General features: G+C 58.1%; 1 protein-coding gene across 4 annotated transcripts in view; it reads left to right on the top strand.

Moving 5' to 3' along the window:
- CYTH1 (cytohesin 1) overlaps positions 1 to 7,184 on the top strand; it is a 44,049-nt gene extending 36,865 nt beyond the window's left edge. For 2 of the 4 annotated variants that reach the window (XM_032799120.2, XM_032799118.2), the window contains exons 10-13: positions 3,660 to 3,738; positions 4,152 to 4,223; positions 4,852 to 5,006; positions 5,337 to 7,184. In XM_032799120.2, coding sequence (XP_032655011.1) covers positions 3,660 to 3,738; positions 4,152 to 4,223; positions 4,852 to 5,006; positions 5,337 to 5,415 — 385 coding nt within the window. In that variant the 3' untranslated portion in view covers positions 5,416 to 7,184. The remainder of the gene's footprint in view (positions 1 to 3,659; positions 3,739 to 4,151; positions 4,224 to 4,851; positions 5,007 to 5,336) is intronic. The other 2 variants (XM_075071939.1, XM_075071940.1) reach the window with 1 other exon arrangement.
- The last annotated feature ends 5,760 nt before the right edge of the window (positions 7,185 to 12,944 follow it).

Consider the following 12,944-nt stretch of genomic DNA (forward strand, 5'->3'; position numbering starts at 1 on the left):
CTAGTGACTGTGCCCAGCATCTTGGCTGCATCCTGCTGGAGTGTCTTCTGCCACACTCACTCAAAGGTGAACTGCGAGCTGCCCCAGGCTGTATGCATCTCCTCCATGCCACAGCCTGGTTCCTGGCACACCCTCCCCAGAGCATCATCACCTTGCACATCCTGGCTCCACATGCAGGCAACATGCATGGCATCCCTGCACCCCGGCTGCAGCTCCCCACAGCACCAGCAGCCCCTCCCCAGCTGTGCAGCCACCCTGGCTCATGGGTTTCTTTGTTTCAGTAGCTATGTTGGGGTTTTCTTGTCTGTGACTCGGATGAGAACTGGGGCTGCAGAGACCCGACAGGCCCTGGCAGGAGCTGACTCCATCTGGAGGCTTTTCCCTGGGGCTCTTGCTGTGGTTTGGACTGTACCCTCTCACATCTCTCTGCCTTGTGCCACCCCCATCGGTAGCAGGAGAGGGCCTGCCACTCACACAGGACGTGCCTAGAGCAGGGGTACCCAGCCTGCCCTCCGGCCCTCCTGGTCGCCTGCACAAGCCTGGGCTGGGGCATTGACAGGGCTCCCCTCCCACTCTCCAAGGTTCCTCAGCCTGTTGCGATGGGATGTGGGGCCTGGCTCAGGGATGGGCGAAGGGCCACATCCCCACATGGGCTCTCCATAGACAGCAGCAGAGTAGCTCGGCCACAAGCGCTGGCATTGGTATTATGTCCCTGACGCTGATCTCAGGCCATCTACCCGTCAGTCTGAGTTCTAAATCCACCAGCCTCCAGATGCTGGGTGCTCTGCAGCAAACTGGCTGCAGGACAGGGAAAGGGCCCTGCCTGCCGAGCGACTCACTGGGTCAATGGGCCCCAAACAAACCCCTGTCTAGCCCCAGCAGTCCCAAGCGCTGGCTGTTTGCAGCTGGGGTGCTGCCTGCCGCTCTGCCCATGCAGGGCTGTGAACCAGCAGAGCTCCTTGGCTCTGTATCCCAGGGAGTGAATCCCAGAGCCCGTGAGCCCGGCGCCCACTGGCCATGCTGGGCATCTGCCTGGCTGCAGGTAGCATTCCTATTTGCCAGGACAGCGCACACCAGCCCGGTCCCCCCTGGCCGGCTCCATGGCACCTGTCCCTACTGCTCTAGCAGTGCCACCTCCTGGCCAACACGAACGTGCAGCGCTGGCTGCACCAGGGCGAGGGTGGGTTTAATTTCTTTGTTTTAATTTTCTTTTCTCCCTCGTTTGTATGTTTCCATGATTTTGGCTCTTCCTTTCCTTGCCCTAAACTCCAGGAGGTACGTACCCCCCTCCCTCCTGCAACCCCGCTCCCTCGCTCTGCTCTGGCTGCTGGGGCTTCCTCCATTTCTTTTCTTTTTGGTTTGAATTGCTGGTGATACACTCGCTGCTGCTGCTGCTGCTGCTGCTAACTGACCACAGTCCCTGGGGATCTCGCTTCCGGAGGGACTAGCCCTCACTCTCTGCATCCTGGGCTGAGGGCACGGAGTCATCCGCCTCGGGCCCTGCGTGACCTTTGGGAGCCCCTCTCCTTGCTTGGCTGGGCAGTGGCAGTGGCCCTCCATAACTCAAACCCTGTCAGCCCCTCCCGAGTCTGCAGGTCTGAGCTCAGCCCCTGGGGAGGGAGCTGTGGACATGGTGACAGCACCCCGGTGGAGCCCCAGCGTCTCTGCGCTCACATGCCAGCTCCCATTTGAGTGACCTGTTGGGAGATGTTTGGGGTGGCTCAGTGCATCCTGCAGCATGTGAGGGGGCAGCTGCTGCAGCCCTGTGTCCACACCTCTTCCACTGGCCTGGCTTTGGGGTGCCCCTCTCACTGTGTGCTCTTATCCTCAGAGCCAGTGGAGTGCCCCCCCGCTGCAAGTGGCAAAGGGAGGTCGTTTCCAGGGCTCTAGTTGCAGCTGGGAAATTGAATCCCCCTTTTCCTGGACCAGCCATGCGGATTGCGGGGAGCCTGGGGAGCAGCTCTCAGCCTGCTGCCTGCAGGGCTCAGGACCCCTGGTGCGTGTGGGAGGGGAGCCCATGAGTTCCCTGGGGACTGTCCCAGGTGCTGACTGGAACTGTCTGCTTGTGTTGTCTCCGCTGTGAGTCCAGGGTCTGTGTGCGGGGCTGGGCAGCGTCGGCTCCTGGGGGTGGCTGAAAGGGTCACCGCGCTGTCTGTGAGCAGAGCTTCCTCCTCCACTCCTCCCAGAATCAGCGCCCGCTTCCCCAGGCTGGTGGAGAGCTGGGCAGCTTTGCCATCGCTGCCCAGTGCTGGCCTAGGGGGAACCCAACACCCACGATCAGCTAGGGAGTCCTTGCCACTCAGGCTGCCCTGGCATAAGAGGCTGTGCCAGGCCTCCACCCCCAAGAGCCCCAGCAGCTTCAGCTGAAGGGCACCCAAGGGCTCGCATGGGTGTTTGGGACCCTGGGTGCTCTGCGTCTCTGTGCAGACTTGGCAGTTGTGGATCCGTTCCTCACCCACTGGCTCCTAGACAGACGCAGCCGTCCTACTCCTTGTATCTAGCCTCATCTCCTCACCAAGCCAGTGACGTCAGAGGCCCTGGCTCGACCCTGGCAGGTGAAGTCTTCTCAGCTCCCCCTAAAGCCCCGGATTTCCTGGACCAGAAGCCCAGGCTGGCCGTGCCCAGGGCCACTGAGCCTGGCCCAACAGTGACTTCGCTCTCCATCTAAACAGCCCTCAGTAGCAGCGTCGAGCCTCTCCAAAAGACTGGCTGGCTTAGGGTGGGATATGATCCAGGGCCTTTGCTCCGGGGTGCTGGGTCCAATCCAGCCCCTGTCAGGAGTGAGCGCCAGCTCTTGGTGGGCAGAGGGGAGTGGTATGCAGTTCCTAGCAGGGCACCTGTCTGTCACAAAGCACCCCAGGCTGGCCCCACATGGCCCCCTCGCCTTGGGGGCTGAGCTCCATTTCACCCACTCCAGGGCACCTTGGCAGGAGCAGCTCACCCTGTTGCTATCAGGACGTTTGCTCTCTAGGCTGTCGGCACCTTCCACAATGGGTCATTCCTGCCCTGACTGAACGGGGCTGGGTCCCCCAGGAGATAGACTGTCTACCCCAACCTTGACTCAGGAGTGGGGGTTCCCCTGGGCCTGGCTCTCCTGGCATGTCGGCTGACCCCGGGTTCAGGGGTGGAGCTGTGCGGAGCTGCACATTTAATTTCAGGGTGAGTTTCCTATTTCAAAACTTTTGGACTGAAACATCCACGAACCCAAATTCCAGAAACCCTGGGCTGCCGCATTCCGATGGGCCTGAAAACCCCAGAAACAGGGCCAGCATAGGCCTCTCCATGTCAGCGTCATACAGAAACAAGTCCTCAGTGCGGCGCGTCTCCAAACCGTCTGGCTGTCAGATCAGCCCTTCCCCCCAGCTCCAGCTTCTCGATCTGCTTCTCACTGCCGCCCGCGTCCAGCCACCGTGGCTTTGTGCTGCCTGTTCTGCTGCGCTGGCCCCATGCAGTCACCGAGCGGGGCTGGCTCCCGCTGCTTGTGCCCTGGCTCTGCGAGATGCTTGTTTGTTCTGTCTGTTCTTGTCCGTGGGCTCTAGGTCTGCCATAGCCTAGATGTGCCCGTGAGCCGGACCTCCACCCAGGGCAGACGTGCTCTGTGCTCGGGGGCCTGGGCTTGGGGGCGAGTGTCATGTCAACCGTGCCTCGCTTTACTTGGCAGGGGGCAGGGTGAAGACGTGGAAGAGACGCTGGTTCATTCTGACCGACAATTGCCTTTACTACTTCGAGTACACAACGGTGAGTGCTCCCCCAACCTGTGCAGGGTCATGGAGCGCCACTGATGCTGGGGAGAGGAGCTGGGAGAGGCTGTGAGTGCCAGGCCCGAGCTGGGTGTATTTAGCAGGAATGTTCCTAGCCATGGGAGACAATGGGGCTCCACTTAGCTGCCCTGGGGTGCTCCACCCTAGTAATGGGTGGCTGCACCCCCAGAATTGAGGGGCTTACTTGTAATGGCACAAAGCAGTGGAATTTTTAGATGGCTGGCTTAAGCTATGGGGCAACCAACTTCCTCCCCTCACAGCCCTGCTCCTGGGGGGCAGCCAGTGGCTGGCCAGGGCCGGAGTCACGCCCTGGGAGGAGCAGATCTGGATGTCAGTGGGCCCCCACAGCTCTGTGGCTAATGTCTTCCCTCTCTGCTTGGCCTCCTGCAGGATAAGGAGCCTCGTGGCATCATCCCCTTGGAGAACCTGAGCATCCGTGAGGTGGAGGACTCCAAAAAGCCCGTGAGTCTCTGCACGGCCCCTGCCCGTGGCAGGAGGGGGAATCTCCAGCTGGGAAGTTTCTCCTTACTGGGCTGTGTGCATCTCTCCAGCAGAAGCCCCTGTGGTCTCTTGTGTTTGGGGGATGTAGTGTGAATGTTGGCCTGGGCCTCACTGGGCAAGGAGAGAGCCTGGGGCTGCAGCATTCTCCCCTCATGACCAGGCACATGGGGTAGGGGCTGTTGCCCCTATAGTGGGGGAAGCTGGCATCAGGGCAGCATTGGTGTTGCTCATTCAGACCTGCTCGCTGCTTTGGCCCCAGATGACAAATCCTTCCCTGGCAGAGGATGGGCCGTGCCCGCCCCCCGTCTCCAGCACCCGGCTCTGTGGCAGGCTGCTGGACTGCCACAGTATAGTCTACTGCAGCTGCAGTATATTGATTGCAGTAGAAGCATTTCTTGTTGCACATTTAGTATTTCACCCAAGCGGGTGACATTCCCAGGCCGTAACTGGACGGGAGGGCGTGTGTGACTGCCAGGCCTTCCCTCTACCCTGCTCCTCCGCAGGCATGGCCCTAGGACCCCTGAGTGGCCGGGGCAGGTCCCATGTGCTCGGCTGGAGGCCGCTGCTAAAGGTTCTCCTTCCTTCGCAGAACTGCTTTGAGCTTTACATCCCGGACAACAAAGACCAAGTGATCAAGGCCTGTAAGACAGAGGCAGATGGGCGGGTGGTGGAGGGGAACCACACGGTGTATCGCATCTCGGCCCCCACCCCCGAGGAGAAGGAAGAGTGGATGAAGTGCATCAAGTGAGTGTTGCTGCCTCCCTCACCCCATGGTGGGAGGATACTGCCTGGGCACTGGGCCAGGTTCTCTGGGCTGCCCCTCCAGAGGAAGGGTGCCGCACTGGCCGGGCCGTGGTACCCAGGTGACCCGCATACGTTCTCCCAAGAGCTGCCCAAGGTTACCCAGAGTCTGGGACAGAGCCTAGATCTCCTGGATCCTGGTCAGTTCCTTTGCTGCCAGGCCACACTTCCCCCCTGGGGTAGCAGCTCCTACGTCGAGCTGGGGACAGAAATGACCTGGAATTTCCCTGGTCTCTTGGGTCTCTCATTTACACGTCCTTTCTCTCTGCCCAGGGCAGCAATCAGCAGGGATCCCTTCTATGAGATGCTGGCGGCGAGGAAGAAGAAAGTGTCCTCCATGAAGAGACATTAGCAGCCTGGGCCAGCCTAGTGAGGTCGGCGTTCCCAGGCAGCGAGAGGCTCCCCTCCCCTGGAGATGGAAAGAGCAGGTTGCCAGGCAAGGGCTTCTCCTGCAGCCCAGCACAGCCTGAGTTTCCAGGGACTAGCTTCAGCTTTTGCAATTTCTTTACCATTGGGGGGTGGGCAGGAGTTTTGGGGGGGACTGGGAGGGTCCTAGGGCCACAGCGAAGAGCCTACAGCTACGGTCGTCGTCGGCAAAGCAGCCTCCTTGCAAGATGAGCAGGAGTTTGGGGCTGGCATCTCCCTTCTGGGCTCCCTTCCCAGGAAGCGGTCTTCAGGCCCCAGCTCAGGTCCGGATGGCCTGGGGGGAGCGAGACACGTCACCTGCAAGGAGTTCAAGGAGGATTTGTCAGCGATGCGTCTGCCCCAGCTGGAGCCCTGAGGCCAGCAGCCAGGGGCTGGGGCGGGAAGTGTCAGGCGTGATCTTTGCGGGGGGTCGATGTGTATGGGGGCAAAGGCACCTGTCACCCTGTGGGGAGGGGGGCAGGGTGGATGTGATGGGAGCTCTGGGAGCCCTGCCCAAGCCTGGGGCCACCTCCTGCTCGACTGCTGTCTGCCCATGTGTACTATACCCCGGCCCCTGGGGAGGGAGTTGCGGTGTCTTGGCATGGCCCCCAGGGCGGGGGCAGACTGGGTTGAGCTGGGCACTTGTTTGGAAGCACTTTGGGCACGTTCCGTCTGTCACTGCTCAGTCGGTGCTGGGCCGTTCAGCAGCAGGCATTTTGCTTGTGAGGGGGTGGAATCGCTGCGTGGGGAGGGAGGAGGCACTTGGGTGTGAACATGACGCAAGCCAAGGGGAGCCCATGTGCCTTGCCGACCCACCTACCCTCGTTCTAGAGGGCACCAGTCTGTCCTGGGCTCCTTGGAGAGCCCAGTGAGTTCTGGGACGCACGGGGAAGCTGGGCTTGTTAGAGATGGGAGCAGATGGGCACAGAGGTTCTGGGAAGGGGAAGCCAAGGGTCCAAAAACGATCATCGTGCCCTTATGTAGCCATAGCTTCCACAGATGCCCAGTGCCATGCAGCAGTGGCCAGAAGGAACCCTGCTGCCCTGGCCTTCCTCTGGATCAGCCTATTCCTGGAGCTGGCAACACTGGGCCTCGAGGGCTGTTCGAGGGCTGTGAGCAGAGCTCAGGGAGCACCCAAAGGGCTCAGCGACATCCCAGGCACACTGGAGCAGCAGGGCTGGGTTCGCCCAGGTGTCATGAGAGGGGATGGCACAGCTTCCTGCAGAGGGGACTCCCCAATCTCCAGGCAGGGAGGGGTGGGCTTGTAAGGGTGTCCCAGGTCCTGCTGCTAGCACAAGCTGGGGTTTGGGAATGAGGGGGCTGTGAAACCCATGGGAAGGGGGATGAGTGTCCTGAGAAGGGCTGGAACCTGCCTGGAAGGCAGCTGCTCCCAGGGGCTGAAGGAGAGGTCAGTCTGGGGCACAGAGTTCCTCTGGAAGCTGCCCCAGCCTGCGCGGCCCCCTGGCCCTGAGGCACTGGGTCTGGAGAGAGGCACCCACAGCAGTATTAGTCTATTTATCAGAGGTGTAAATATTCTGTATAGTTTTCTCTTTTAAGGTTATTTTGTATTTGTTGAAGTTCTGTGCAGAGGCCTCTCTGGCAGGGCGGGAAGCATTTCAGGGTTTTTTAGTCTGATTCTAACTCTTCGGTTTTTTGCCACGGCCTTGTAAACTAGCGCTGAGGATCTGCAGCAAATAAATGTCAAACCTCCGCTCAGCCTCCTGCTCGTCTCGCCTGTTCTCTCCGGTCTCGGCTGCATGGGGGGGCTCACACCACAACCTCTGCTGAAGGAGAGCCGCTCCCTGCCCCAATGCTCAGTGGGGCAGTGGCAAGTCGGGCCCATCCACAGCCGTGTTGGGGGAGTTCTCGGCACTCTGTCATGAGTCACACCCCATGGGGAGCCACACACCCCTCCATTCTGGCCTAGGGAATAAGTTGGAGCCAAATCAGACAATCTGGCCTGGCCACTGCAAAGCACTGGCTAGGCAGTGTGCTCTGGGCATCCCTGTGGAAAGGGGTGGTCCTGGAGTTTCAAATCTTTCACCTGCAGCCTACTCCTCTCCCAGGCCTGGAGGACCGGTCCCTGCACTGCTGAGCTAGCTCGGTCCATCCCTCTCTTGCCCTGTGCTCTTACCGGGCCTTGAGGTTTCTGCTCTTGGTCTGGGACACCCAAACTCTGCATGCTGCATATGGCCAGTGAGATCCGGCCCCACAGGCATCTGCGCAGGGACCCCCGTGCCCGTCTTTGCGCGCTGCATCAGCCAGCCTGGCTCTACCTGCTGCCCAGGGAAGGGGCGAGCAACGTGGTCAGTCAGTTTGGGGCCGTTTTCTCCTATAGCCCCCCCTCTTCCTCAGGGAAATGGCTTTGCTTTTGGCAGGACTCGGCCTGGGGAAGGGGTAGTGTTAGCCCTGCTGTGCCACTGTCCTGCCCCCAGTGGCCCCAGAGCATGGCACAGTCCATGGGTAGGGAAAATGGCCAAGCCCTACAGGCAGGATGCAATGTTAAACAAGTGAGGCACCAGGCTCCAAGTGAGAGCTGTGAACGCAGTGAGAGCCAGTGGGTTCCACCTCTGACTCAATGATCCCACCTGGCTGCAGCAACAGAGTCTTCAGCCACCCCCTGAGGCTCCTGGGGATCTGCCAAGGGCCCCTGCCCTCTCCAGTTATCTGGGCTGTCAGTGGTTCCAGCCCTGCGGCTTTTGGTGGCTGTGATGGGCACGGGCCCTGGGGATCCCTCAGTTAAACCTGCCCAGTTGAATCTAGGGCTCAGTCTGCTCTGGTGAAACCCTGACACACTTGGCGGCCATTTGGGGGTGGGTGTGTCGGTCGCTCATGGGGCAAAGGCTTCCCAACTCTCGTGCTACTGCGCCTGCTTCCTGGTGGCTTTTAGGGTACCACTGAAAGGCAGCTTGTAACCCAGCTTAGGTGTCCCGGGGGCCTGGATTGCTGCTTTCATGCCCCAGGTGAGAACACGTGTGACAGAGAGGAGCAAAGTCACTGGTGCCCATCACTGACACCCCCTTGCCCTACCTCAATTCCTCACCCCTCCACTTCTCCCACAAGCACCTCCCCTTGCCCTCCCAAGTTAGGCGTGGCTGTGCTACCTGCTGGTGAGGGCTGGGCAGGGGTGCCAGTGACGGAGAACTACCTGTCTTCAGGAACTGGGCAAGTCAGGAAACATGCTTGTCACCACACCTTCCCCCTGCCCTGGTGCAGGCTGCAATAGGCTTAAGTCCATAAAAGTGCTCGTGTAGCAAGCTGGGGAGTGTCCTCTAGCTGCAGGGGCCCGATCCTGGAGCCGTACTGTGCATCCCCATTCTCACAGTGCTGGAGATGCAGCTGCGGCCTGGCCGCCTGCCCAGAGAAATGAGAACTGTTGCCACAGCACCTGCTGCTGATACACAGCTGCAAATGGCCCATGTTTATCAGACCTGGTTAGATCAGTTACTTAGTGGGGTCCCAGGGCTTCCATGGGCTGAGATGGGAACTCTCCACACCTGGGGAGTTACAGCACCTGCTGCAGGGGAACCTACTGGCTGACCAAAGCCCTATGTTCTTCAAGTGTTTGCTCACATCCATTCCAGTTAGGCATGTGCACACTGGGTGCGCAGTCGTTGGAAAGTTTTTCCCCTAGCAGCGCACACCTAACTGAAATGGATATGTGTCATGGTATAATTCCCCACTCTGAACCTTAGCGTCCAAAAGATGGAGTACCAGCATGAATTCCTCTAAGCTTAATTACCAGCTTAGAACCTGTACCGCTGCCCAGTGTCTGGTACAACTCTGGGTCCCCCCAAAAACCTGCCTGGGGAACCCCAAGTTACCCAGAACTCTCTGGATCTTAACACAAGAAAAGTAAACCCTTCCCACCGTTGCCTCTCCCAGCTTCCCCTCCCTGGGTTACCCTGGAGATTACTGTTGCTTCAAACCTTGAATCTAAAAACAGAGAGGAAAATTCACCTTCCTCCCTCCTTCTCTTTCCCTCTCCCAGACTCTCCCTGAGAGAGACAGTAATCCTATCACAGAGAGAAATTAGCCTTTCTCTCCCCCTTCCCTCCTTTCTCCCCACCAATTCCCTGGTAGATCCAGACCCAGTCCCCTGGGGCCTCACATCAGAATAAAAAAACAATCAGGTTCTTAAACAAGAAAAACTTTTAATTAAAGAGAGAAAAACAGTAAAAATTCTCTTTGTAAATTTAAGATGGATTAGGTACAGGGTCCTTCAGCTATAGACACTGGGAATACCCTCCCAGCCTAAGTATACGAGTACAAATTAAAATCCTTCCAGCCAAATGCACAATTAAACTCCTCCCAGCCAAATGCACATTTGCAAATAAAGAAAACAAACATAGGCCTAACTTGCCTGATCTACCTAGTACTGACTATTCTGAACTGATAAGAGCCTGTAGCGGAGAGACTGGAGAGAAACCTGGTTGCACGTCTGGTCACTCGCAGAACCCAGAGAGAACAACAACCAAAAACTAACACACACACACAGAAACTTCCCTCCCTCAAGATTGGAAAGTATCCTGTCCTCTGATTGGTCCTCTGGTCAGGTGACAGCCAGGCTCACTGAACTTGTTAACCCTTTACAGTCAAAAGAGATATAAAGTACTTCTGTTCTATTAACTCCTACTATCTGTTTATGACAACGTGAGAGACACATCTCGAAGAACAGGCATGAGAACGCGAGTAACCGTTTTCTCAGCCTGACGCATGTCTGTCTGTGACGAGATAACTGTGGAATGACATGTCTAATGAATTCCAGAAGGACAGGGAAGGTGCTAGGGGTCAGTGGGAAGAATCCTGTGGGCTTTCAGGACAATTGGAGAATAAGAACAGCCTGATTTTTCTCACCCACTCCCGCCCCCCCTAAAAATCGCCATTTGGTCACACAGGATACAGGGACGAAGCAAACCTTGGTTGTGATGGCAGCACTTCCTCTGCCTGCAGCACCAAATGGAAACTCTGGGCCTGACTTCAGCAGGCTGCGGGACGCTGATCTGACCAGAGCCCTACTGACTGCCAAAAAGCACTTTGCAGGTTTTCCAATTTTTACCAAAGTCAGCAGGGTTCTGGCCAGAGGGGGCTTGGGACAGCCAGGTGTGCAGCTCCCTAGCTGGAAGAGGCTATTGAGGGCCATGGATGCCATGTGAAATGCCTGCAGTATGCCCGGCCTCAGGTTGGTGACCTGGCAGAGGATCTGTTCCCACAAGTAGTCTCATTTCAGCCCCTCTCGTCCCTACAGTCTAAGGCTGTAGGTGTCAGGAAAGCCCCACTCCCAAGTGCAGGGAAGGCAGGCGCATCCTGCTGCAGGAGCCATGGGCTGTGAGGCCAGATCTGTCCGTTTTCTGCCTTCTCTGCAAGCCCTGGAGACGACAGCCCCCAAGGTCTTGCAAAGCACCACCCCTTGTTTCAGCCCTAGTGGGAAGTGTCCCCACGATCCCACTTACCAGCTCTGCAGGCCAAGCTTTGATGGCACAGGCTGATCTCAACCAGTGACCTAAAAACCCCTTAATGCCAATTGTCAAGAGAGTTACTGTCCATACATGTGCGTCTGCTACGTACATTCTGGGGCACCAAAGACTGTCACATGAGGTCTTCAATGAAAGCTGCGGTCACAGGTCTGTAACATTGTGATGTATATACAACTGCGATGAAAGGAGTTATGGAGATATGCCGCAGAGATGGTCTTAGTGTCTGTATCAGGGGCCTAGTCACCAGCAGTGCTGGAGAAACAGGTTTTGCGTCTGAGATGTTTAGTCACTAGCTCACTGGGGATGTACCCGAGGCAGCGTAAGCTAAGGCAGTAGGCGCATGGCTCGCTGACCTGGTGCTGGGGACATGGGCTCCTGGCAGCAGATGTAGGGGGGTGTCAGGCAGGGTTCAGGACCCCTGCTCCAAGCAGCCCTGCCATCGTGCCCTGGCAGGCAGTGGGGCAGCCCAGTGACCCCTGCAGGAGGTTCAGCCTGGGCAAGGCGAGGCCCACTGGGGATCCACAGGCACTGTGTGGGATTTCAAACACCGCAGGGACTTAGCAGCACCAGGCCAACATGCCTTTAAAACGCCACCCCGTCCATCATTCCCTGCAGCTCCGTGTCCTGCAGGCGAAGTGGCACTGTGCTCTCAGGCCACTAGGGGTCAGTGTGACCTAAGGAGCCCAGCAGGCTGCGCTTGTGGGCAGGGTCAGGCAGCTTCCCAGAGGGGCAGCCAGGGGCCCAGGGCTCAACAAATTTTTTTACATTCATCATTAATGCAGGAAGCCTTGAGGGGCCGGGGCTTCAAGCTGCTCGGCCCTGAGGGGCTGGGGCTTGGTCCTAGCATAAATTAAGCACTGGGGGCAGCTTCCGCATGCAGCTCCTATGGGGAGGGCCGTGCATCCGGCCCCAGCTGCACTCCTCCCTTGCATGGCAGCAGCCGCCCCGATAGCAGAGCTCAGGCTGCCACCTCCAGCGCAGTGTGCTAAAAAGCTCATAGCCAGGGCTCCAGCCCTAGGAGCTCCGTCACGGCTGTGCCCATGGGTCTCTGCCCCCATGCGCAGCTGGACTTTAGATGCTCTGAGCTCACTGCATGAGCAAGGCTGGAACATGAGCTCAGCCAGACAGGTCAAGCCTTCAGGGGGTGCAGCTGGGCTCAGCCTGGCTTTAATCCTGCCCTCAGGGAGACCCCCCTCCATGACATTGTGATCTCATTGATGGTGTCCTCATCATGCAGAGGTGGTGGCGAGTCATTGGTAACCAGTCCGCCCAGCCAAGCTGGCTGCTGCTGTTCCCTGTGGTCAAGCCAGGGGTGGATTAGAGTTTTGTGGGGCCCCTGACCAGAGCAAGTGGGGGCCCCTCCCAGCTCGCCTGTGGAAGATTCGTGCCCCATGTGCTGTCTTACAGAATTGCCCCAGTGCAGAGCACGGACTCTGGCAGAACAGAGAGCGTCTTTAATGCACTGCAAGCCTTGCACTGAAGCATCCTGGAGGAACAGATATGGCCCAAAATCTCCTGGAATCCTGGAAAGGGACCAAGGTGAAGTGTGAACATGGGCCAGGGTTCCCAAGAAAGCTTGACAGGTTGGGCACGTGTCAGGTGCAGAGCTCTTTGGAAAATCTGGCTGCCCCGGGCGTTTCTTTGCCTGCTCTAGCAGTGGGCATGTTCCACACCACGGCTGACGAGGGTCCGGGGTTTGTCTCACCCGGGTCTGTTGGAGGCAGAGACTTATTTGGGGGCTCCCTGTTTGTGACAAACTGGGAATGTTCTTAATGTTTGCTCTGAATACTGTGTTGGTGCCTCAGTGTCCCCTAGGCAGTTCTTAATATCTAGGTGGTGGGATAAGGGGGTGTGATTGCTGCAGAGCATAGGACCAGTGCACCTAAATGCCTGGCACTCTGTCTCCTAGCAACTGATGGCCTGGGCCCCTCCTCTGCAAAGATGCCAACTGAAGGTGTTGGAGACAAAGGGATCAGGTGACCTCCTGGCCCGGGAAAGG

The sequence above is a fragment of the Chelonoidis abingdonii genome, chromosome 13 (genome assembly GCF_003597395.2).
Source record: "Chelonoidis abingdonii isolate Lonesome George chromosome 13, CheloAbing_2.0, whole genome shotgun sequence".
Lineage (NCBI taxonomy): Eukaryota > Metazoa > Chordata > Testudines > Testudinidae > Chelonoidis > Chelonoidis abingdonii.